The sequence below is a fragment of the Hypanus sabinus genome, chromosome 3 (genome assembly GCF_030144855.1).
Source record: "Hypanus sabinus isolate sHypSab1 chromosome 3, sHypSab1.hap1, whole genome shotgun sequence".
Classification (NCBI taxonomy): domain Eukaryota; kingdom Metazoa; phylum Chordata; class Chondrichthyes; order Myliobatiformes; family Dasyatidae; genus Hypanus; species Hypanus sabinus.
This window is the reverse complement of record NC_082708.1, coordinates 150,912,475-150,939,968: the sequence shown is the minus strand read 5'-3', so window position 1 is coordinate 150,939,968 and position 27,494 is coordinate 150,912,475. Positions and strand designations below refer to the sequence as shown.

Genomic DNA, 27,494 nt, shown 5'->3' with positions numbered 1-27,494 from the left:
CTCATGACCCAGACTGTGAGTCTAGCATTGCTATTCCATGAGTGGAGATTTCCTCCATCTTTATACTAAAGCCTTTTCTCCCATTGCCCCATTCTTTAGCCACCAACACCGTCTCTATTATTGGTAGCTGTCTGAAAGTTAGCCACACTGTTTATAATATTGGCACCATCTTTGATCCCATAATGAGCTTTGGGGCACATGCACATGTCAAGATAATCAAGACCATCCATTTTTACTTCCATAATGTTACCCAACTCCACCCTGTCTGACATCGTCCAGTGGTGGTGTAGTAAACTCAAAAGGCCGGTGGTTTAAAGTGAGAGGGAAGAATTTTAAAAAGGATTTGAGGGATGTGCTCCATTTCACTGTAAGTGTTGATATCTGGAATGTGTTCCCAGGGAAGGCGATGAAATTAAGTACAATCACTACCATTACAAGATATTCAGACAGACACAGTATATAGGCAATTCATGGAAGGATAAGGACCTAATGCAGGCAAGTGGGTTTAGTGTAGATGGGCAAATGAACTGAATGTACATTGTAGGCCAAAGAACCCATTTCTATCCTGTATAACTCTCTGGTTTTGACCCTCATCCACACCTCTACAGTTGGCTATCTCAATGGTTTCCTTTATTCCATCCTTCCTTAACTTAAAGTCATTCAAAATTTAGCTCTGGATACCCCTCCTCACACCAAACATATTCACCCATCTCCTTTCACCTTTTGACTTGGCTCCCATTCAAGTAACTCCTAAAATTCATATTCTCACCTTGTCTTCATATCCCTCTATAATCTTACTAATTGATCCTTATGATCTTCACTAGCCCAATATTATTCCAAGATAACTGCAAAGCAAAATCTGCAGATAGTGGAAAATATGAAACAAAAACAAAAATAAAAGTTGGAAATACTCAGGCAGAATCTAATGGAGAGGAAACAGAATCTATGTTTCAGTTTTATAGTTTTTCACCAGAAGCGGAAAAAATAGAAATCTAACAAGTCTTAAGTTGCAGAGAAGGAAGACCTCTTCCACAGGTGCTGAGAATTACTGCTCCTAGTTAATTCTCCAAGACATCTACACACAATGCTTTCTTCCTTAACCCCAGATGAAGTTACTTCACCAGTGGCCCATTGCCAGCTGTACCATCAGCGGCTCAGGTTTCAATCTCTGGACCATTTCCTATACCCCTCTGCCTCTTCCTCTTTCTTTCTGACATTCAGACCCTTTATAAAAACTCACTTGTTTGGCCAGGCACTTTATTATTTCACCTATGGGGCTTGACAGGTTTTGCTTTGCTTGATTAAACTCCTCTGATGCATTTTGGAAGAATTCCCTATGGAAAGGTGGCAGTCGAGATTTTGTAAATAATTGTTCTGCATTCAGATTAAATTCTTGACACAAGGTGTCAGCCTTGGCTCAGGGTGGCAGCCTTATCTGAGTCAGGAGACTATTCAATGAACATCTTCCGATTTTTAAGGTTATAACACACAAATATGTCAGGCAAATTTACAAGAGATTAGACTGAGGAAATGCATGTTATGGGAAACTGGCACAGGAGATGAGGTCAGAATTAATTAGCTATGATTGTATTGAACAGCAAGGCAAGCCGAAGCAGGCTACTACTTCTTGTCTTTTCTCTTACTTCAGTTTTTGCCTTCTTGTGCTCTAGAGATGTCCTATATTTTCTGCCTTTTGGATGAGATGTTAAAATAGTGTTTTATGTCATGGAAGTACGAAGGCAAGATTACCTAAGTTATTCAAAGAAAAACGGATATCCCCCTTGTGCCGTAATCAGATTAAATTCCTCACCCACCATCTACATAATACATTATTTTACTTTGTTTAATTGAGATACAACGCAGAATAGGCCTTTACCTTCCTTTGAGCTAAGGAACCCAGCAATCCCCTGATTTAATCCAAGTTTAATCATGGAACAATTTACAATGGCTGATTAACCTGCCAACCAGCATGCCTTTGGACTATGAGAGCACCCAGATGGAATCCCATGCGGTCACAGGGTGTGGTGAACTATGTGCCTGTCTGGACACGCCCCCTGCTGACTGCTCCTGTGGCTCCTCCCACAGGCCCCTGTATAAAGGCGATCTGAGGCCTGACGCTCGGCCTCAGTCTCCAGGACATAGTATGATGGACACTCACTCCTGGTTCCTTCTTCCAGTCAATAAAAGCCGATATCTCACCTTACGTCTCAGTGTAAGTTATTGATGGTGCATCACAGGGAGAATGTAAAAACTCCTTACAGGCATTTGCAGTAATTGTACCTGGGTCGTCTATACTGTAAAGTGTTGTGCTGACCAACCATTGTGCTGCCATGCTCCTATTTGGCTAATCTAATTTATAGGGCCACGTTATTTGAAAATCTGAAGTTATATTCCCTGTAATGACTGTGTTTCAACTTCACTGGGGCACCTATTAAGTGTGCGGTTCAAAGACAAGCTCTTTCTCTCCCATTCATCCTATAATATAAATGCATATTGAATATGATAGCTGCCACTACACCATCCTCTCAGTGACTCCATGATAGTTTAACTTCACTGCGTGCTACCACAAGCTGCTATAAAATATAAAATACATGATTTAAAATTAATGGGAGTAATGAAAATAAATGATACTTGGAATTGGATTTTGTGTCAAAAAAGATTATGAATTTTTTGTTGTGTTATGATGATTGATGCCAAGTATGTTTTTGTATAAGTAAGAGGGGTAGGCGTAATAAGCTGTAGCTTCAGCCTACGCCTTTTCGGTCAGCTTTAAAAAAAAATATTTAATTTTGTCTTATGAAATCATCTTGAAAAGAAAGAAGATGATGCTTTTTGTTATGTTTGTACTGACAGAAAAATAAAATTTCATTCATTCATATAAAATGCAGAATCTGAATAGGTGGCTCTGTCTGCTGAGTTTGCAGTGTATTGAATGGGCCCTGTCTGGTATATTTAGCAAGTGGTAGGTGAGCTAGATTAGCTGAATTTTTGTAGCACAGTTCATGGCCCGGAGATGTCCAAAATCATGTTGCAGCTGACAAAGAAATTCTGAAGTGAATTGTTGCAAATCAGGAAATGTGGCTCAATTTGCACAGCAGGAATCCAGTTGCAGAAGATCTCCTTTATTAACGCAGGCTGAGGGATATTTATCAGTCAAGGCATTGGGGCAAACTCCTCCAGTTTTCCAGAGGGATCTTTAGGTTTGACTGAGGAGCAGTAATGTTACATTTCCTCTGTATGGCACCAAAGCTTCAGCACATGCGTCAAGAATTCTGAACGGCACTTGGCCTCAGATGTGAGTGTTACCAACTTCTCACAGTAAAATGACTTAAACAGTGATATGGATTCGCCAGGTAACCTTTTCATGATTCAAGTTTATTTATCATGTGTACACCGAACCACACAGCGAAATGCGTCGTTTGCGTTGGCAACTAATAAACCCAGGGTGCGCTGGGGGCAGCCTGAAGTGTCGCCACACATTCCAGCGCCAATAATGCTTTCTTATTCTGGCTGAAGAAAATGCGCACCCCATCATATATCCGGAGCAAAGTAATCTCTATTTCTGACCTCACACTGCATTCAGTTCTTCTGATACTAAATCTTCCAGTTCTTAAGAAAATTTAATTTGTGGCTTACCAAATACATTAAACTAATAAAAGAAACAGTTCACATTTCGGTGACTTTACAGAGAATTACCTCAGAATAGCTGCGCAAAGGGGACATTTAACCGAACGGGTCCACGTCAGTAATAATAAGGCTGAAGTTAATTTCTCCTTCAAGGTTCCAAAGAGCTGGACTTACATTGTTGACAGCAGGGCGTTTGAAATTTATTGGCGTTTCTTATTGCTCTAACTTTATTAGTGGGTGGCAGTAAGATAATTAAATACCGTTTGACTCCATAAGTTTAAAGTGGTTGACCCGGGAGAAGCGGAGTCGCGCCAAAGGTATTGGCTTGTGTCTGCCGGTTACTCCCCTTGATGTTCTTGGTTTAAACCTCCAGCTTGCGGTGCATTCAATCCCTAATTTCTCCCGCTTTCGACCCATACTTTCTCTACTTAACCCTTCCCCTCGCCCCTTCGGACTTGCCATGGGATGAAAATCCATTTCTGTCTCCGTGCCATCCCTTGTATCCATCAGAGCTCTGGTCAGCCAGAACAGAGTAAATCGTTCAAAGTTCAGACCGTCGTCAGTCTGGTGTTTCTAAAGATTCCCCCGACCCTCCATGGATTACAGATGCACCAGTAGGTAGATTCACAGGAAAGCTCATTCTGGTGGGAAATAGGACCTTCGCAATCTTTTATATTTATCTTTATATCCGTCTCCCTCTCCCTCTCCCCCTTCCTCTCCCTCGCCCCCTCCTGTCCCTTTCCCCTCTCTCACCTTCCCCTCTTCCTCCTCTCTCTTACTCTCTCCCTCTTTCACTCATCAATCTCTCTCCGCTCTCTCCCTCTCCGTATTCCCTATTAATTCCGCCGACCTACCCCTGTCTTCCTTTAACCAGGGCACAGAGCAAAGACTGAAGGTAACAGGGATGGCAGCGTGCGGTTGAAGGGTCTCAGCCCAATCCCGACGTGCATAACAGTTTATCAAACTCAGTATGTGCGCCATCCGATTCAGATAAACAGCCGCTCCCCCTCCAAAAATTAATCTCTACTTTACCCACAGCTCGTCGCCGACGGGCTAGCCCGCAGTGCACGGCGAGAGTTCACTCACCTGGCTCCCGGCGGCACTTTTCTTATTGACCTTCGCCTGCGGAATCACGGTGGATCTGTTGACGGGCAGTTGGTCCGGAGACTGTCCACTGACCGGAGACTTGATGGAATTGACCTTGGATCTGCCGCTGTCAGCCCTTTGCACCCCGAACACGAGCAGCGCGGTCCAGAGAAGGAACCAACCAGAAGGAGACATGGCCAAAAGTCTTGTAGAGAGCGAGAGAGGTGAAGTCTGTGTGAGAGCAAGCGACTCACATTAATAATTCTCCAAATGACAGCACTTTAACAGAGATCTAACTAAATAGAGCACGGTTAGGCTCGACAGCACGGCGTCAGGTTATCCCAATGGAATCGATTTATCGGTAATAATCTGCAATAATAAAGTCTTGGAATTGGGTCGCCTGTAATTGCTCCGTTTGAAGCCGCAGATTGCTGTCTGCGCCCCTCGAGCTCTCTGCCCCTCTATTTATAGACCCTCCTCCGCCCTTCCATGCAGGAGATGACGGGCGGCGTGAGGAGGGAGGTGGTCGGATACAGGCGGGTCTCCCACCCCTTCCCACCACTGCCGCCACGACAAAACTACTTCCCTCCTCATCCCTGAGCGATCATCTCCAAAGATTCAAACTGACGGCGTGATAATAAAGGGAATCCTGTGGGAGAGCCGGGAAGGGTGTAAAGGGGTGGGAGGGGCATGTTGTAAGGATAAGTGTGGGTCAGACCCTCCATTTCTGCCCCCCCCCTCCCCTCAACGAGTCATTGCCCCATTTTCACACAGTCCGGGAAAACGAGCGCTGCTGCGTGCGGGGATGAAACTCTGAGCACTTAAGGATCGCACCGCGGATTTTTGTTTTTGGAGACGCTCGAGTTGGCAAACTCCTGATTATCAACAGCTAGACGAAGAGGTGATCGTATTTGACAGGGGAGGAGAAATCGGTTTGATCTGTTTTACTGACAAGGCCGCCTCGACCGACTTACGACTCACCCTCTGACCCATGAATTTACGATTCCCAGACGCTAGAGAAGCCTTCTTCTTCCCTTCACAGGTCCCCCTGCATGAAGGTGGGAGAAGGGTTAATATTAAAGTGCAAGAGGCATTTTGCAGGTAAGTTAAAATCGGAGGGACAAAGGACGCTCTCCACAGTTCGCTTCAAGAGCGATCTCTCTCTCTCTCTCTCTCTCTCTGTTGCTAGCTCTTTGCTACCGATTTTGCGTTAAGAACGGAGAATCTGACGGTCAACCAATATTGTCCATACATAGGCTACGTGTGGCAAATCTTCACTCCAGACGAGGCTAACTGCATTCCTTACGAGAAGAACAAAAATATGAGTAACTGTTGCAGGGCGAATGATGTCAGTGCTCATAGCAGTAAGGTACCAACTTGGAAATGTTGACCTTTGTCAATAAGAGGCAATTAGTTGGAACGTGACGGTGATTTTATCTCCTGGGTTACCGAATGGAGTTAGGACCACGAACCTAAAACCATGGTCCTTGACAATCACTGACCTCTTTCCTCTCGTGGATGTTCATCTTTAGAGAACTCAAATCACACATTTCTATCACAAGCCTGTTCTTGCCCTACAGAAGTCTCTCCTTCCTCTTTTCCCACTTGGAGCTCCGATGCACTTTGACAATCCGTAAGTCAGTTTCACTATCAACATTCTCTTCACCTTCATTGCACCAATAATGCCCCGTACCCTAAGCTGCAGAGAGTTGTAAACTTAGCCAGCTCCACCATGGGCACGAGCGTAGCGCCCAGGACATCTTCGAGGGGCGCCATCTCAAAAGGGCAGCGTCAATCATTAAGGACCCCCATCACCCAGATCACCCCCTTCTACCATCTCGGAGGTGGTACAGGAGCCTGAAGACACACTGTCAACGATTTAGGAACAGCTTTTTCCTCTCAACCATCATATTTCTAAATGGACATTGAACCCACGAACGCTACCTCGCTACTTTTTTATTTCTGCACCATTTATTTAATTTATTGCGCGCGCGCACTCACACATATTTCTCTATTGTCATGTTTTCTATTATTCTGCTGCCGCAAAAGCAACGAATTTCACGGCGCATGCCGGCGATATTAAACCTGATTTTAACGCTTCCTTGAAAACAAATACCAACTAGTTCTCCTACATCACCATCCTCATTCGTCTGCCTGAACTCATCAACTCGTTGAACCATTGATCAAATGCCGATTGCCGTTCCATTTACCAAGGGAGTTATCCTCCGTGATCCTGACTGCACGCCGTAGGGTCTGAGGTATTACTTATTCCTTAAGGACTCTAGCCCTTTGGATTGTTTTACAAATATTGTTAAAATCATTTAACAGCATAATAAGTTTTCTAAATTATATTCTAATGTGCGTTAACAGTTTTGACAATTAAATTACAGACATTTTAGCCGCTTAGTTCAGTTTTAACAGTTTTTGAATGTCTTTAAATGTTAGGGACATCTGAAAAGGTGTTAAAATCATAGTCAACTTTGCAAAGTTCTCCCCCATCCCCTCCTCCTTAGGTTCCTGTCAAAGCTTGTCAGTGTGACCTTTGTGGTAACTCCAGCATGATCGGGTGTTCTCCCACCCCTCTCGCCCCCTGTCCCCCCCTTTACCGCCTCCCTCCACCTCTCCCAACTCCCCCATTCCCCCCCCCACCTCCGCCGTCTCCCTCACTATCAGGTTGTGTACAACCACACAAGCATGTACCATCAGGCTATCCAGCTGTTATAAAACTTTTGAACAGACCCCTGGCATCATAAACTCACAATTGACTTTGTTGTGGCCTTGCACCTTATTGTCTACCTGCACTGCACTTTCTCTGCAACTCCAACACTTCATTCCACATTCTGTAATTGCCTTCCCTTGTTCTACTTCAATACACTGTCGTAATGATCTGCATGGAAGGTTTACCAACTTGCTCGATATCCTCCCTGGTTAGCCTCCACCCTGTTGGCATGAACACTGATTTCTCTAGCTTCCAGTAATTTTTTCTCCCACCCTCTTCCCTCTTCTTCAATTCCCCACTTTGGCTCCCCTCTTACTTTTCTCTCCCTCTCCCCCCTCCCCCCAGTGTCCCTCCTCCTCCTCCTTCTCCTTCTCCCATAGTCATTTCTCTTCTCCTATCAGATGTCTCTTTCTCCAGCCCTCTACCTTTTCTACCTCTCACCTCCCAGCTTCATACTTCATCCACCCACTGCTCCCCAACCCACTTGGGTTTACTCCTTCTAGCGTGTGCTTGTTCCCCTGTCCTCACCTTCTTATTCTGGCTTCTTCTGCCTTCCTTTCCAGTCCTGATGCAAGGTCTTGGCCTGAAAGGTTGACTGTTCATTCATTTCCATTGATGCTGCCTGACCTGCTGAGATCCTCCGGAATTTTGTGTGTGTTTTTCAGTCTACCTCAGTATAAACCTATTTACCAAATTGTACTAATATGTCAGCAGAATGTACTACTAAAATATAAAGGCCAGGACAAGAATGTAAAATTAACAGCTTCTTTGTATAGTGCATTCTTTATATAGAGTAGGAACAAATGGAATTTCCAATTCATCATTGAAACACAGTAGTTCAGGGTAGTGTGTATGCATATCAAACAAACATTGTACATCTAAAATTCATACTGAGAAATAAATATTCCTTTGGATTTGTTCCTTCTCCTCTTTCTTGATATTGAGGTTTAGTCTTGGAATTTAAGGTTTCTTCCATCGTATCAGAGTAATGCAGCATGAAAACAGGCCCGTCCAACCAACAATTCAGTGCTGACTATCAAGCCCCCACTTTGCTCTAATCCTATACAAATTCTGTTTCATTCTCCTCCCCAGATTCTGTTGCTCATTTATACCCTCTGGGCAGTTTGGTGGCTGTTTGTCATATTCAATGATGACAGGGGGCCTGTACAGTAGAATTTTTAAAGTGGAAAAGCCTTTACACTGGGGCAGTTCCACTCTCTTTGTCACCAGGTACGATATGGCCCAAGTGCAGAGTGAGGGACACTGAAGCATGTCAATAGTTCACAGACTTCAATGTGAACAGTGTTAAAGGAAAAGAAAACCATAAACTCTAGGCCACACAGGGCCATTAACTAAAACTCTCAAATAGAAAACGAAGCCAACACTGCGGCTGAAAAGAACTAAGAATAAAACAAATACTGCTAGTCTTCAGGGCCAGTTGACTCGACAGTCCAAATTCCCAGGCAAGGTGGAATGCAGGCAGGCAGCAAAGTGTTGCTGTGACCAAGTCTTGACAAATACTACGATGGAATGAATGGAGTTAAATACTGTCACAATGAAATAATAACTAGCTGACACTAGCATAACTAGCATATTCACGAGTATAATTGCCGTTTCCGCTGCGCTGCCGAATCCGTGGTAATGACACTCTTGACCTCGGAAGTCTGGGTCCAGTGGAACAAGTAGTCGTCAGGAACTGGGCTCTTCCTTGGTTGCAGTGGATAACCATTACTTCCTCTGTCATGGCCTTTGCTCTCTGCAAATTGTTGCAGAGCTCCCATCCTGGCCTTCCTGACTGAGGTAGACCACCCACTACACTGGAGCTGACCTCACATACCAGAACAGGCACGTCCCTATTTCACTGTGGTATGAGGCCTGCCGGCTACCCTCACTCAGCTGATGAAGTGGTGCATCAGGGTGCGGCCACTGCCGCATGTGCACTGTTACTTAGAGCCACAGGTGAGAGCTGAGTGTCCGGTGGGGATCAAAAGTGAGTGAGCTGTCCCAGAGTGGATATGACAAACCCCTTCACCAGAGTTGCTACTCCTCCTGGACATGCCAGGGACAATTTCTAGTGGCCAGTTAACACATAAAACTGTGACTTTAGGTTGAGGGAACAACCAGAGGAAATGGACTTGGAGGTAATGTGCAAACTCCATACAGACAGAAATGGATTTTAGGATTAAATTTTGCTTGCTGGATTTAGCTTTCGAGCTGCACCATTTCACCACCTTCTTACAGTTCCTAGGTTGTTAAATCAAACCTATAGCATTGATCTCAAAATCTGAAGTATGAAATACCATTGCTATATTCACAACTACTCCCCTGCCCAGGTATTATTACTTTGTTGCTTTTAAGAAAGGTAAACAAAAGTTATATTTTTAAAGCTGATGACACACATTGTCAGACAATTTCTGTGGGATATAACATTCTTAGCAGTGTGGAGGAACAGAAGGATTTTGGGAGTCCACATCGATAGATCCCCTGAAGTTACCACAGAAGTTGATAGGTTTGTTATGGAGTGTTGGCCTTCATTATTCAGGGGATTGAGTTCACGAGGTGTAAGGTAATGTTGCTGCTCTATAAAACCCTTCCTGGGTAGACCACACTGCGGAGTATTGTGTTCATTTCTGGTCACCTCATTAGAGAAATGATATAGAAGCTTTAGAGAGGCTCAGAGGAGATTTACCAGGAGGCTGCCTGGACTAGAGGGCATGTCTTATGAAGATAGGTTCAGCGAGCCAGCTCCTTCTGTTTGCAGCAAAGGAGGATGAGAGGAGACTTGATATAGCTGTATAAGATGAAAAGAAGGATAGATAGAGTGACAGCCAAAGAGTTTTTTCTCCCAGGGGAAAGTAGGGAATACACAAGGGCATAATTTTAAGGTGATTGGAGGAAAGCAAAAGGGGGACGTCAGAAGTAAGTTCTTTACACATTGAGTCGTGGGTGCATGAAATACCCTGCTGGGGTAGTGTAAAGGAGAAGGCATAGTGGGATTTAAGAAACTCTTGGATAGGCATATAGATGATAGAAAATGGAGGGTTCTGTGGGAGGGAAGAGACAGATTGATCGCCGAGTAAGTTGAAAGGTCGCACGACATAATGGGCCTGCACTGTGCTGAAATGTTCTAAGTTCTAGGTTCTAAATACACAGTGAACTATTTTGAATGTGTTATTTTCTCTCTTTCTCTTTTTTCTTTCAACTTGTACTAATGCCATCATGTTTCCTTATTTTGTCATGAAAGTTACGTATAATTTATGTTAATTTATGTTCATGTTAGTTTTGTAATGTTACTGTGCTGCTGTTTATGGCATGTAACCCTTGGGTATGTATGCCCATGATAATAAACTTAAACTTGAACAATGCTCTCCTGTATCATTAGCAATGTTTGGGAAGGACTTACTGCATTCTAGACAATATAAAAGACTACAGTAGCATTCAGAGAAGGATGAGTCTCATGCAAGCATGTTCCCCAGAATCCAAAGAAATTTCTGTTGATGAAATCAATTATTGTTGGTTGTCCCTCTGCCACTTCATCTTTTTGGCAGGCTTTGAAACGTGGATCCATCCTTAAATGAAAGGATGTGCAACCTCCATCAGAAGGTAGAAACATAGAACATCGAACATCTACAGCACAGTACAGGCCCTTCGGCCCACAAAGCTGTGCCGAACGAGTCCTTACTTTAGAAATTACCTAGGGTTACCCATAATCCTCTATTTTTCTAAGCTCCATGTACCTATCCAGGAGTCTCTTAAAAGACCCTATTGTATCAGCCTCCACCACTGTCGCTGGCAGCCCATTCCGCACACTCACCACTCTCTGCGTAAAAATCCTACCCCTGACATCTCCTCTGTACCTACTTCCAAGCACCTTAAAACTGTACCCTCTCATGCTAGCCATTTCAGCCCTGGGAAAAAGCCTCTGACTATCCACACGATCAATGCCAGACATAATTTTATACACCTCTGTCAGGTCACCTCTCATCCTCCGACGCTCCAAGGAAAAAAGGCCGTGTTCACTTAATCTGTTTTCATAGGGCATGCTCCCTAATCCAGGCAACATCCTTGTAAATCTCCTCTGCACCTTTTCTATGGTTTCCACATCTTTCCTATAGTGAGGCGACCAGAACTGAGCACAGTACTCCAAGTGGGGTTTGACCAGAGTCCTTTATAGCTGTAACCTTACCTCTTGGCTCCTAAACTCAGTCCCACGATTGGTGAAGGCCAATGCACTGTATGCTTTCTTAACCACAGAGTCAACCTGCTCAGCAGCTTTGAGTGTCTTATGGACACTGACCCCAAGCTCCCTCTGATCCTCTACACTGCCAAGAGTATTACCATTAATACTATATTCTATTATCATATTTGACCTACCAAAATGAACCACCTCACGCTTTTCTGGGTTGGACTCCATCTGCCCCTTCTCTGCCTAGTTTTGCATCCTATCGATGTCCCGCTGTAATCTTTGACAGCCCCCCACACCATCCGTAACACCACCAACCTTTGTGTCATCAGCAAATTTACTAACCTATCCCTACACTTCCTCATCCAGATCATTTATAAAAATCACAAAGAGTAGGGATCCCAGAACAGATCCCTGAGGCACTCCACTGGTGACCAAACTCCATGCAGAATATGACCTGTCTACAACCACTAAAATATTGCTTGCTCTTAGATTATTCATCAGCATTACAAATGAATGCAGGCAAACCAAGTCAAATTTTACAAGTTCTTGTCTGAGAAGTCACAAATTGATGGAGGAATGCAGGATGTTACAGCAAATAATCTGGTGGGAGTTATGCTAATGTTCTGTATCAAAAGCTGCAAAACATTGTAAAAAGCACCAAATTCCTCAAGTAACAGAAACAAAGTGTTGGAAATTCCAGCATTTTCTGTGTGTTGCTTTGGATTTCCAGCAACTGCAGATTTCCCCGTGTTTGTGTAATTCTCAAGTGCTTGAGGCAAAGAGGGATTGATAACTCATATTCAACAGCGCTTAATTATATACATAACTTTATAAATATAAAACCATGAAACCATAGGATAAAGCAGAATTAAGCCATTCAGCCATTGAGTCTGTGCTGCCATCTACTTTCCCTCTCATCGCCATAATCCTGCCTTTTCCCCATAATCTTTGACACACTTACTAATCAAGAATCTATTAACCATTGCTTTAAAAATAACCAATGACTTGGCCTCCACAGACATCTGTGACAATGAATTCCACAATTCTCCTCCCTCTGGTAAAGAAATTCCTCCTCAATCTCTGTTCTAAACGGACATCCTTCTATTCTTAAGTTGTGCCCTCTTGTCCTAGACTCACCTGCTGTCAGAAACATCCTTTCCACATCCACTCTGTCTAGGCCTTTCAATTTTTGATAGGTTTTATTAAGATTCCGCCCCCCCCATTCTTAATAACTTCACCGACTACAGGTGTAAAACAATCAAATGCTCCTCTTTAATTCACCCTTTCATTCCCAGGATAATTCTCATAAAGCTTCTTTGGACCCTCTCCAATGCCAGCACTACCTTCTGAGATATGGGGCAAAAGCTATTCATAATATTCTGAATGTATTCTGACCAATGCCTTATAAATCCTCAGCATTATATCCTTGCTTTTATATATTCTTTTATGGTCCTCTTGAAATGAATGTTAACACTGTGCTTGCCTTCCTTGCTACCAACTCAACCTGCAAGTCAACTTTCAGGGAATCCTGCACTAGGAATCCCATGTCCTGCACCTCCAATTTCTGAAATCACTTCCCATTTAGGAAATTGTCTATCCCTTTATCCCTTCTACCAAAGTGCATGACCATATACCATACACTTCCCTCCACTGTATTCCATCTGCCATGTCTTGGATATTGTTTAACATTTATCCTAACCTATCCAAGTTCTGCAGACTCCCAGCTTCCTACACAACCACCCACCCACCTATCTTTGTATCATCTACAAACCTGGCCACAAAACCATCAATTTGTCATCCAGATCATTAAGATACTACATGAATAGTAGCAGATGCAACACTGCAGAACACCACTAGTCATTGGCAGCCAATCGGTAAAGGGCCCCTTTATTCCCATTCTTGCTTCCTGCCAGTCAGCCAGTCTTTTCTCTAATGCCATGGGCTCTTACCTTGTTTGGCAACCTGATGTGTGGCACCTTTTGAAAATTTAGGTAAACACCACCATTGACTTTCTTTTGTCTGTCCTGCCTGTTCTTTCCACAAAACATTCATAGTTGTCAGGCAAAATTTCCCCTTAAGGAAATCATGCTGACTTCAGTCTATTTTATTGTGTACCTCCAGGTACTCAGAAAGCTCACCCTTAATATTGGACTCCAACATCTTACTAACCATTGAAGTCAGGCAAAATGGTCTATAATTTCCTACCTTTTGTCTGCCTCCCTTCTTAAAGTGGGTAGTGACATTTATGATTTTCCAGTCCTCCAGAATCACTCTTCTCTTGCCTCTCTTTTACTTCTTTTATATATATAAAAAAAAAACTTTTGGGATCCTATTGTATATTATTACATAACCTACCTTCATTTTTTTCTCACCTTATTGCTTTTTTAGTTGCTTCTGTTAACTTTTAAAAGCTTCCCAATCCTCTAGCTCCCTATTAATCTTTGCTATATTGTATGCCCTCTGCTATGCTTTCATGCTGTCTTTTTGACTTCCCTTGTCAGCCATGGTTGCCTCATCCCCCCCCCCCCTTAGAATACTTCTTTGGGATGAACTGATCCTGAGCTGTCTGAATTACTCCCAGAAACTTCAGCCATTGCTGCTCTACCATCATCCTTGCTAGTGTCCCCTTCCAGTCAATTTTGGCCAGCTCCTCTCGCATGTCTCTATAGTTACCTTTACTCAATTCTAATACAGATACATCCAGTTTTAGCTTCTGCCTCCCAAACTACAGAGTTAATTCTATCACTTATGATCACTGCCTCCTAAAGATTCCTTTGCTTTAAACTCCCTAATCAATTCTGGTTCTTTACACACCCAGTACAGAATTTCCTTTTCCCTAGTGGGCTCTACCACAAGCTGTTCTAAAAAGCTAACTTATAGGCACTTTACAAATTCCTTCTCTTGGGATCAAGCACCAACCTGATTTTCCCAATCTACCTGCATATTGAAACCCCCCCATAACCAACTACCATTGCTCTTTTTACATGCCTTTTTGAGCACTCATTGTAATTTGTATCCCATGACTTAGCTTTTGTTCAGAGGCCTGTAAGTAGCTCTTATCAGGGTTGTTTTACCCTTGCAGTTTTTAAATTCTACTTATAAGGACGTTACATTTTCTGATCCTATGTAACTTATTTCTAAGGACAAGATTTTGTTTTTTTTTACCAACAAAACCACCCCACCCACTCTGCCCACATGCTGGTTCTTTCAATAAAATGTGTATCCTTGGAGGTTAAGTTCCAAGCTGTGATCTTTTTTCAACCAACACTCTGTGATGCCCACGTCACACCCGTCAAATTTCTACAAGATCATCTATCTTATTTGATACACTGTGTGCAGTTAAATATAATACCTCCTATCCTGTATTTACCACCCTTCTCAATTTTGTCTCCATGTTGCATGAAGTTAAATTCTTAACCCTTTCTAAACTTGTTATTTTATCTTTGATTCTGGAGAACTCTGAACCTTCTCTTGAACTCTCCTTCCCCTTCACTTTATCTATACCTTTCCAAGCTGTTGAAACCACCCCCAACCCACAGTCCTAGTCATAGGATTCTCCAGGACCCAGATCCCAGTATTGGTCAGGCAGAGCCCATCCCGTTGGAAGAGCTCTCTCACCTTCCCCAATACTGGTGCTCGTGTATTATGAATTCAAGCCCACTTTGTCCACTCCAATTTGAGTTCCTAGCTGCTCAAATTCCCTCGCCAGAACCTCTTTTCTAGTATCAAGGGTCATTTGGTGCTTAGTTTAATTTTTGTTGTGACCTACTGAAATTTGTTAATGCTTGTATATTTCTGAGAATACAATAATACTTGAGAATATTTTCACCAATACCAGACTGAGCTTCTGTTCATTCCCTGCAGTTTTAGAAACTGCTATTTAAGTATGGAAGATCAGCTCTGGAATTCCTACAGCAGAATTTAAGCATCCTCCGCAACAAAGGTGGCCAGGCTGCTTTGCCTTCCCTGTGCCTCAACCATGGACTCAGTCAAGGGTCTGCAAACCCTCGCAGGTGGCCCGCACAATGGGTTCGGCAATCACACTCGTGAGTATTGCACGTTCCAGCCAATTAGTGTTCCGTTGTGGTGGTATTTAACTCCCTTCTTTTAGTGCCAGTCTTGTCAAGACTTGACCAAAAGTAGAGCAAGGTCAATGTTCCCTGCTTACTGTTGTCCTGGTTCTGGAAAAGAAAATACCATTTAGACTGATGCTGTTAAGGAGCAGTATTTATTCAGTATTAAGCTTCTACTGCTGACCTGCAGTATTGGCGTTAGCTTTCGTTGTAAGTTCTAGTTAATGGCCTTGTTGGCCTAATATTTATTGCTTTTCCTTTATTTCTGCACAGCTTCTATTAAAAGTCAGTGAGCTGTTGATTGGCTTCAGTGGCTCTCTCTCTCTCTCGGCACTTGGACCAGAACACACATTCCTGTCAGCAAGTCTCAACCAAAGAAAATGGACCCAGCAGAGGGAGAACAGCTAACCTTGGCCTTGACATTCAGTGGCCCGTGGGAAAGAAGTTACAATCGTTTGAAGATGCTTTGGGAGAAGTGACTGTGGCAGAGCAACAGATACTCTCAGAAGGACAAGCCCTGTCCGGATCAAAGTTCGTGCAGGAGAAAGTAAAATCTTGTTTCTTGTGCAGTGCAACAGCTACTTTCAGAGGGGTAAGCCCCATCCCAGCAGGAAGTATAGGTGTCAGCCCTCGTAGCCACGGTTTGGCAACTCACCACAAATAGCTGGAATTATGCTGCAGCAATTACTGCTGTCATGGCTGTGGTTCAGCAGCTTACTATTGACAGCCAAAATCAGGTGACAGCCAAAACTGCTCTCGTAAAACGCAATTCAGCTGCCTTCAGCTTTGTTAGTCTCGCTCTCAGCATCTCCCAGATCCTCCTTTTCAATAGTCTCTAATGCCCCAACTCCCGTAACTGTTTCTGGACCAGAACCAAGTATTCCTCTGCCAGACAGGTACTCTGGTGACTCCGATGGCTGCAGGAATTTTATTACTCAGTGTGAGCTGGACTTTCCAAGCCCACCCTTAAAACGACCCAAACTCAGCTCGTTTAATGATCTATGGGAAGAAAGTTCCACCACAGCCCAGTCGTTTTTGGTAATTTGTTGTCAGGTTTAAGAGAGTTCTTAATCTTCTGGTGCATGGTCAGGCGACTGGCCACTGACTTTTGGACATGTGCCAAGGTAGACGGACAGTGAGAGACTATGTAGTTAAGTTCCGTTTGCTTATGGTGGACATGGGGTGGAAGGAGAAATCCCTTATCTCTACCTCTGAGTGCAGGTGTTCAGCATGAAACTGTAATGCATGATGACCTGATTTATCTGGCCAATCAAAATGACAATCCGGCAACTGAGTGATACAGAGAAAGAATGCCTTGAACTGCCTAGATCACTGTTTGTCTATAACCTCTCCTGCAGTACGCAATCTGCAGGGGAGCCTATACAGGTGGGAAACATGGTCCCATCTCAGCAGGAATGAGATCAGTGCAGGAGAACAGGTTCTTGACTCTACTAGGGTGATCCAGGATACTTCTCGGCTTCATGTCCCAAACGCCCAGTAAAAGAGGATACCCATCAGCAGTATTGACAGTTCAGATCTCCCTGCAAGTATCTTCCCCTTGTTGTATAACACTCCCAGTTTCCTTACTGAGGGGGTCTCAGACCCAGGAGCCTCAGGCACTTATTGACTCTGGGGCAGCCAGGAACCTCATGGATATCTCTGGCTCAGAAATGGCATGTTCTGACTCAGGGACTGAGAGAAGATATCAACAACAAGGCTCTGGATGCCTGGTCTCTAGGCACTAGCAAGATCCACCTTTCCACAGAACTCCTCCAACTTGTGCTAGAGGGCAGCTCGATTCACCTGAGCTGCTGCTGGTGGTTGGCCTTCCCTGGTTATCTCGACACAACGCAAGGATTGATTGGTCCCTAAGTATGCTCCAAGGGTGGGGACTGGCTTGCCTGTCAACCTGTCTGGGTTCAGCTCAGACCCCTGTCCACAAATCCTCTCCAGTGTCAACTGCTAGTGTGGACCTGTCTGATGTTCCAGCTGAATATGTTGACATTCTTGATGTCTTCAGTTGGAAGAAGATCACCTCTCTGCCTCCACACTGGACATACAACTGCACCATTGAACTCTTAAACTTATTAGTCCTCCCCAGGGTTGGCTCTTTTCCCTCTCTCATCCCAAATCAGTAGCCATGGAAGAGTACATCAAGGAAGGACTGACCTCAGTGTTTATCCATCTGTCAACCCTGCCAACAGAGGTGGTCTTCAAAAGAGATGGCAATCTCCCTCCCTGCATTATCGCCCCTCCACAACATCATGGTGAAGAACCAATACCCTCTTCCCCTGCAATTGAACATCTTCAGGGAGCAACCACATTTTCAAAGGTAAATCTGTGCAATATTTACAGTCTGGTTCATATACAAGAAGGGGACGAGTGGAAGACTGCATTCAACATGTTCAGTGGCTACCTTGAGGCCCTTTGATCCAGCCAACACCTCTGCTGTTTTTGGTCAAAGGTGTACTCATGGACTTGCTTAATCAATTTGTTTTCATGAACATGGACAACATTCTGATCTATTCCTACTCTTGCCAGGAACATGGTGAGAATGTCCGGAGGGTTCTCAGGTGGGTCCTCAAGAGTAATCTTTACGCCAAGCCAGAGAAGTGTGAGTTCTGCAAGGAACAGGTGTCATTTTTGGACTATATTCTCACCCCTTCCAGTGCTCAAATGGACCCATTTGAAGTTAAGCAACACACACTAAATGCTGGTGGAACACAGCAGGCCAGGCAGTATCTATAGGAAGATATACAGTTGACATTTTGGGCCGAGACCCTTCGTCAGGACTCATCTCGACTTGAAACATCGACTATATATCTTCTTCCTATAGATGCTGCCTGGCCTGCTGCGTTACACCAGCATTTTGTGTGTATTGTTTGAATTTCCAGCGTCTCCAGATTTCTTCGTGTTTCCATGTAAAGTTAAACCAGTCACAGAGTGGCCCAAGCCATCTATAGTCAAACAGAAACTTCAGTTCCATCACAGCCTCCATAAATACACTCATGAAAAAGACCCCTGCGTGATTCCTGTGGACAAGTGAAGCAGACCAAGCATTCTTGGAGCATGCAGACCACTCCCATCCATTCATTGTCAAGGTGGAAGCACTGGAGCTATACTCTCCCAGTTCTCTTCTGTGGATAACCGGTTGCATCTCTGTGCCTTTCTTTCCCTTTGCTTGACTCCTTCTGAGTTAACTCCAAAGTCAGGAACCAAGAACTTCTAGTGGTCAAGGAGGCCCTGGAAGCATGGCCACACTGGCTGGAAAGGGCAGAGCACCACTCTTTGGTATGGACAGATCACAAAAACCTCTCCTACATTCATGATGCCAAGAGACTCAACTCCGTCAAGCTGACTGAACTGTGTTCTTCACCTGGTTTAATTTTTAATTTCACCTTCACCTACCATCCTGGCAGCAAGAATATCAATGCCTGTATTCTGTGCTCTCTGCAAGAAAATGATGGCTGATGCTCTCTTCCAGTAGTTTGATGTGTCTGAGAATGATGCCACTCCAGAGCCCATCCTTCCTCACTCGTCTATTGCTGCTCGGTAATTTGGGGTTTAGAAACAGAGGTGAGGGCTACCCAAGCATGGGAGCTCCTAACCGATTATTTGTCCCTGTCACAGTGCACTCCAGACCTTGGAACGGGGTCACTCGTCTCGTCTGGCTGGTCATCCAGGAATTAAACGGACCCTGAAATTTATCAAGAGATGACTTCGGTAGCCGCCTATGTCTCAGGACATCCAGGACTTTGTCTCTACCCGTCACACTTGTGCCCACAACAAGATGTCATGTCAAAGCCCTATGAGTCTGCTAAGCCCACGGCTTGTGCTCACCACCCCTGGTCCCACTTTTTGGTGGGTTTCTTGACTGGTCTTCCCCTGTCTGATGGAAATACTACCACTCCAGTGGTGTCGACCAATTCTCCTGACTTCCCTCTTCACTGCTCTTCCTGAGCTTCTGTCGGCTCTTGAGACGGCCACCTTCGTGGTTGAACACGTGCTCAGGCTGCACAGCATCCCTCAGGACATAGCGTATGATTAAGGACCACAGTTCACATTCCATTTTTGGAAGGACTTTTGTTCTCTTTTGGGAGCAGCAGCTAGCCTCTCATCTGGTTTCCACTCCCAATCTAATGGCTGGACTGAGAGAGTGAATCAGGAACTGGACATAACAATGTGCTGCCTGGTCTCTTTCGACCCCACATACAGGAGCTCCCAACTGGTCCTCCACTGGCAATGACCCCTTTTGAATGTCAAAAGGGATTCCAGCCACCACTCCTTCTGGATCAAGAGATTGTTGTGGGAGTTCCTGCTGTTGAACAGTTGGTGCAACACTATAGGTGCGTATGGAGATGTTCCAGGTCTTCTCTGCTGCACACTCAGAAACAACATACCCGGCAGGCTGATCAGCTCTGTTGACAAGTGCAGCCTCTCAAGCCAGGGGAGAAAGTCTGGCTGTCATCTAGGAATCTTCCTTTGAAAGTCGAGAGCCGCAAATTGGCCCCATGGTAAGTGGGGCCATTCATAGTGGAGAAGCCCATCAACAGAGTCTCGTATAGATTGTGCCTACCATCATCAAAGAAATTCACCCAATGTTCCATGTTTCCCACCTCAAGCTGGTTACTACCTTCCCCCTGGCTTCAGTCACCCCGCCCTCCCCACTTGATGGATGGCTCCCTGGTCTACTCGGTGCAGGGCAGGGTCCAGTATCTCATGGATTGGGAGGGGTATGGCCCTGAGGTAAGTCCTTGGCTCCTGGGCCATGACATCCTGGTCAAGCCTCTCCTCTGGGATTTCCTGCAGACCCTTGTCCCTAGTGCCTCAGAAGCTGCCGCACCAACGGCAATGGGATCTATGCGCCATCGCAGGCAAGCTGCAGAATGCACTGGGCAATCATGCTCATGAGTATGCACATTCCAGCCAATTAATGTTTCATTGTGATGGTATTTAACTTCCTCCTTTCAGTGCCAGTCTTGTTGACATTTGGTCAAAAACAAAGCAACATCAACTCTCCCTACATACTGTTGTCCTGGTTCTGGGAAAGAAGACTACTGTTTAGAGTGATGGTGTTAAGGAGCAGTATATATTTAGTATTAAGCTACTACTGCTGCATTGGTGTTGGCTTTAGTTGTAAATTCTAGTTAATGGCCTTGTTAGCCCAGCGTTTGTCTCCTTTATTTCTGCACATTTCCTATGAAAAGTCAATGAACTGCTGATTGGCTTCAGCTTCTCTCTCGGGCCTTGGGTCATAACTGCACATTCCTGTCACCCAGAATCTATTTATGACCGACAGCAATACAGTTATAGACCACCAGTATGTTAAGTAAGAATGATAGTCATGTTAAAACCAACAGCTAACATTGGATGATTCAAATTAGTATTTTGCAATCTAAGAAAACTGTAATGTATAATTGGTTAGGCACATAAGAGTCAGGAAATAGGTCCCCACCATTAAGGAGAAGAACAATGCATACTTTATTTGTTAGTCACAATTGAATGGTGGTAAATTGCTCTTTGGTCAGATGTTTTAATCCAAACCATAAATAGTACAGCACTTTTTCAAATGGTCCACAAGTCAGTGGACTGATGGATATGAAAATGAGCAGTACCATACGGTCATTACTCTGCTTATGTGCAGAAACTGTCACTCTTGCCTTCTGCCAGTCAGTTATTAACACATTTTTCTAGGTGACAGTAGCACCTCCGGAAATGATTAACGGCACAAACCTTGGAACATAATTGATGCAAAGTCGCTTTATTGGTTCCCTAGGGTGCCCTATAGGTTGAAAAGAGCATTTAAAAAAAAACTGCTTTTGAATATACAGTCAAAGCAAAGACTAATAGCTGTAGCAACACACCACACATTTTCCTCCAAACCTCTAAATCTCTGGCTAATAATGTAAATGTTGATAATTCTGCCCTTTTTAGCCAGTGGACCATATCCAATCACCCTTTCTTTGCAGAAATTCATGAAAATCTTATTCCTAAATGTATTTCCATCAGTTTCATAATGTTTTGGTAGTATCCCTTTCTTAGTTTCTCTCTCCATCATCTCTCTGCTTCTTAGCCAGTTATCCACATCTTCCTTAAGCATATAACAATCACAGCACGGAAACAGGCCATCTCGGCCCTCCTAGTCCGTGCCGAACTCTTAATCTCACCTAGTCCCACCTACACGCACTCAGACCATAGCCCTCCACTCCTTTCCTGTCCATATACCTATCCAATTTTAACTTAAATGACACAACTGAATTGGCCTCTACTACTTCTACAGGAAGCTCATTCCACACAGCTATCACTCTCTGAGTAAAGAAATACCCCCTCGTGTTTCCCTTAAACTTCTGCCCCCTAACTCTCAAATCATGTCCTCTCGTTTGAATCTCCCCTACTCTCAATGGAAACAGCCTATTCACGTCAACTCTATCTATCCCTCTCAAAGTTTTAAATACCTCGATCAAATCCCCCCTCAACCTTCTACGCTCCAATGAATAGAGACCTAATTTGTTCAACCTGTCTCTGTAACTTAAGTGCTGAAACCCAGGTAACATCCTAGTAAATCGTCTCTGCACTCTCTCTAATTTATTGATATCTTTCCTATAATTTGGTGACCAGAACTGTACACAATATTCCAAATTTGGCCTTACCAATGCCTTGTACAATTTTAACATTACATCTCAACTTCTGTACTCAATGCTCTGATTTATAAAGGCCAGCATTCCAAAAGCCTTCTTCACCACCCTATCTACATGAGACTCCACCTTCAGGGAACTATGCACTGTTATTCCTAGATCTCTCTGTTCCACTGCATTCCTCAATGCCCTACCATTTACCCTGTATGTTCTATTTGGATTATTCCTGCCAAAATGTAGAACCTCACACTTCTCAGCATTAAACTCCATCTGCCAACGTTCAGCCCATTCTTCTAACTGGCATAAATCTCCCTGCAAGCTTTGAAAACCCACCTAATTATCCACAACACCTCCTACCTTAGTATCATCGGCATACTTACTAATCCAATTTACCACCCCATCATCCAGATCATTTATGTATATTACAAACAACATTGGGCCCAAAACAGATCCCTGAGGCACCCCGCTAGTCACTGGCCTCCATCCCGATAAACAATTATCCACCACTACTCTCTGGCATCTCCCATCTAGCCACTGTTGAATCCATTTTATTACTCCAGCATTAATACCCAATGACTGAACCTTCTTAACTAACCTTCCATGTGGAACTTTGTCAAAGGCCTTGCTGAAGTCCATATAGACTACATCCACTGCCTTACCCTCATCAACATTCCTCATAACTTCTTCAAAATATTCAACATTATTCAACAAAATTCAACAAATTCAACAAAATTCAATAAGGAGGTGACTAGTGGGGTACCACAGGGCTCTGTATTGGGACCACAGCTCTTTACGATTTATGTCAATGATTTAGATGAGGGCATTGAAAACTATATCAGCAAGTTTGCTGACGATACTAAACTGGGTGGCAGTGTGACATGCGAAGAGGACGTTAGGAGAATACAGGGAGACTTGGATAGGCTGAGTGAGTGGGCAGATACTTGGCAGATGTCATTCAATGTGAATAAATGTGAAGTTATCCACTTTGGAAGCTGGAACAAGAGGGCAGAGTATTGTCTGAACGGTGTCAAGTTAGGTAAGGGAGAAATGCAAAGAGACCTAGGAGTCCTAGTTCACCAGTCACTGAAGGTGAATGAGCAAGTGCAACAGGCAGTGAAGAGGGCAAATGGAATGTTGGCCTTTGTTACAAGGGGAATTGAATACAAGAGCAAGGATGTTCTTTTGCATTTGTACAGGGCCCTGGTGAGACCACACCTGGAATATTGTGTACAGTTTTGGTCTCCAGGTTTAAGGAAGGACATTCTGGCAATTGAGGAAGTGCAGCGTAGATTCACTAGGTTGATTCCTGGGATGGCAGGGCTGTCTTACGCAGAGAGATTGGACTTGTACACGCTGGAATTGAGGAAATTGAGAGGGGATCTGATTGAAACGTTTAAGATAATTAAAGGATTTGATAGGATTGAGGCAGGAAATATGTTCCAGATGTTGGGAGAGTCCAGTACCAGAGGGCATGGATTGAGAATAAGAGGTCAGTTATTTAAAACAGAGTTGAGGAAGAGCTTCTTCTCCCAGAGTGTTGTGGAGGTGTGGAATGCACTGCCTCGGAAGACGGTGGAGGCCAATTCTCTGGATGCTTTCAAGAAGGAGCTGGATAGATATCTGATGGATAGGGGAATCAAGGGATATGGGGACAAGACAGGGACTGGGTATTGATAGTGAATGATCAGCCATGATCTCAGAATGGCGGTGCAGACTCGAGGGGCTGAATGGTCTACTTCTGCACCTATTGTCTATTGTTTGTCAAACATGACCTTCCACGCACAAGTCCATGCTGGCTACTCCTAATCAGACCCTGTCTATCCAGATAATTATAAATAGTATCTCTAAGAATACTTTCCATTAATTTACCCACCACTGATGTCAAACGGACAGGTCTATAATTGCTAGGCTTACTTCTAGAACCCTTTTTAAACAATGGAACCACATGAGTAATACGCCAATCCTCTGGCAGAATCCCCGTTTCTAATGACATCTGAAAGATCTCCGTCAGAGCTCCTGCTATCTCTACACAAACTTCCCTCAAGGTCCTGGGGAATATCCTGTCAGGACTCGGAGATTTATCCACTTTTAAATTTCTTAAAAGCACCAGTACTTCCACCTCTTTAATTGTCATAGGTTCCATAACTTCCTTACTTGTTTCCCACACCTTACACAATTTAATATCCTTCTCCTTAGTGAATACCGAAGAGAAGAAATCATTCAAAATCTCTCCCATCTCCCTCGGCTCCACACATAGCTGACCACCTTGATTCTCTAAGGGACCAATTTTATCCCTCACTATCCTCTTGCTTTTAATATAACTGTAGAAACCTTTCGGATTTACTTTCACCTTATTTGCCAAACCAACCTCGTATCTTCTTTTAGCATTTCTAATCTCTTTCTTAAGATTCCTTTTACATTCTTTATACTCCTCGAGCAATTCCTTTACTCCATGCTGCCTATATCTATTGTAGACATCCCTCTTTTTCCGAACCAAGTTTCTAATATCCCTTGAAAACCATGGTGCTTTCAAACCTTTAACCTTTCCTTTCAACCTAACAGGAACATAAAGATGCTGTACCCTCATAAATTCACCCTTAAATGACAATAGACAATAGACAATAGGTGCAGAAGTAGACCATTCGGCCCCTCGAGTCTGCACCACCATTCTGAGATCATGGCTGATCATTCACTATCAATACCCAGTCCCTGTCTTGTCCCCATATCCCTTGATTCCCCTATCCATCAGATATCTATCCAGCTCCTTCTTGAAAGCATCCAGAGAATTGGCCTCCACCATCTTCCGAGGCAGTGCATTCCACACCTCCACAACTCTCTGGGAGAAGAAGCTCTTCCTCAACTCTGTTTTAAATAACTGACCTCTTACTCGCAATCCATGCCCTCTGGTACTGGACTCTCCCAACATCTGGAACATATTTCCTGCCTCAATCCTATCAAATCCTTTAATTATCTTAAACGTTTTAATCAGATCCCCTCTCAATCTCCTCAATTCCAGCGTGTACAAGCCCAATCTCTCCAATCTCTCTGCGTAAGACAGCCCTGCCATCCCAGGAATCAACCTAGTGAATCTACGCTGCACTTCCTCAATTGCCAGAATGTCCTTCCTTAAACCTGGATACCAAAACTGTACACAATATTCCAGGTGTGGTCTCACCAGGGCCCTGTACAAATGCAAAAGAACATCCTTGCTCTTGTATTCAATTCCCCTTGTAACAAAGGCCAACATTCCATTTGCCCTCTTCACTGCCTGTTGCACTTGCTCATTCACCTTCATTGACTGGTGAACTAGGACTCCTAGGTCTCTTTGCATTTCTCCTTTACCTAACTCGACACCGTTCAGACAATACTCTGCCCTCATGTTCCAGCTTCCAAAGTGGATAACTTCACATTCATTCACATTGAATGACATCTGCCAAGTATCTGCCCACTCACTCAGCCTATCCAAGTCTCCCTGTATTCTCCTAACGTCCTCTTCGCATGTCACACTGCCACCCAGTTTAGTATCGTCAGCAAACTTGCTGATATAGTTTTCAATGCCCTCATCTAAATCGTTGACATAAGTCGTAAAGAGCTTTGGTCCCAATACAGAGCCCTGTTGTAACCCACTAGTCACCTCCAGCCAGTCCGAGAAACACCCATTCACTGCTACCCTTTGCTTTCTATCTGCCAACCAGTTTTCTATCCATGTTGAAACCCTGCCCCCAATGCCATGAGCTCTGATTTTACTCACCAATCTCCTATGTGGCACCTTATCGAATGCCTTCTGAAAATCTAGGTACACAACATCCACTGGCTTACCCTCGTCTAACATCCTTGTTACACCCTCAAAAAACTCCAACAGATTAGTCAAGCATGATTTGCCCTTGGTAAATCCATGCTGGCTTGGCCTAATCCTATTTCTGCCATCTAGATGTGCCACTATTTCGTCCTTAATAATGGACTCAAGCATCTTCCCCACGACTGACGTTAGGCTAACAGGGCGATAGTTCTCCGTTTTCTCCTTCCCTCCCTTCTTGAAAAGTGGGACAACATTAGCCACTCTCCAATCTTCAGGAACTGATCCTGAATCTAAGGAACATTGGAAAATGATTACCAATGCATCCGCAATTTCCTGAGCCACCTCTTTTAGAACCCTCGGATGCAGACCATCTGGACCCGGGGATTTATTAGCCTTCAGTCCTACCAGTCTACTCATCACAGTTTCTTTCCTAATGTCAATCTGTCTCAATTCCTCTGATATCTTATGACCCTGGCCCATCCATACATCTGGGAGATTGCTTGTGTCCTCCCTGGTGAAGGCAGATCTAAAGCATGCATTCTCACCTCCATTTCTCTATTACATCCTTCCCATAAAACAACCTGACCCAATCCACTCTCTCTAAATCCCTTCGCATCTCCTCAAAGTTAGCCTTTCTCCAATCAAAAATCTCAACTCTAGGTCCAGTCCTGTCCTTCTCCATAATTATATTGAAGCTAATGCTATTGTGATCACTGGACCCGAAGTGCTCCCCAACACATACATCTGTCAGCTGACCTATCGCATTCCCTAACAGGAGATCCAACACTGCCCCATCTCTAGTCGGTACTTCTATGTATTGTTGCAAAAAACTATCCTGCACACATTTCACAAACTCTAAACCATCCAGCCCTTTTACAGAATGAGCTTCCCAATCTACGTGTGGAAAATTAAAATCTCCCACAATCACCACCATCATCACCTTGTCTCCATGCTTAATAACTGCAATGTTTCAGGTTACCCCTATTCTCTGAGCTTCCACTTACCCTGAGCACTATTTTCCATATCCCATGCTGCACTGTTTAACATCATTACTCATGTCTTCCATTGCCTACAAAGGCAGCCTCTGTGTTGTTCTCATGCTTAGGACACCTCATCAGTTCCTTCAATATCTCCAAACCAAACCCCCAACAAGTCTGTCCCAAATTCTTCATTTATCTCAGAGACTTCCACACATCTGTCCAACTCAGTTCATTATTAGTGGTTAAGCTTTAACTCCATATGAGAAATCCTTCCTTTAAATGCATATGATAATCCATAAGCTCACCCAACTTCATGAACTCCCACTTACTCAAAGCTGTTGTGTATTTAATATTTCAATAATTGAGAAATATTGCATATCTATATTGTT

At 43.9% G+C, this 27,494-nt stretch overlaps 1 protein-coding gene across 1 annotated transcript in view; it reads right to left on the bottom strand.

Annotated features, from left to right (window-relative positions):
• dkk2 (dickkopf WNT signaling pathway inhibitor 2) overlaps positions 1–5,981 on the bottom strand; it is a 35,238-nt gene extending 29,257 nt beyond the window's left edge. The window contains exons 1-3 of the mRNA XM_059965384.1: positions 5,966–5,981; positions 5,695–5,761; positions 4,714–4,944 (exon numbers count right to left, since the gene is read on the bottom strand). Coding sequence (XP_059821367.1) covers positions 4,714–4,944; positions 5,695–5,761; positions 5,966–5,967 — 300 coding nt within the window. The 5' untranslated portion in view covers positions 5,968–5,981. The remainder of the gene's footprint in view (positions 1–4,713; positions 4,945–5,694; positions 5,762–5,965) is intronic.
• Positions 5,982–27,494: the final 21,513 nt, after the last annotated feature.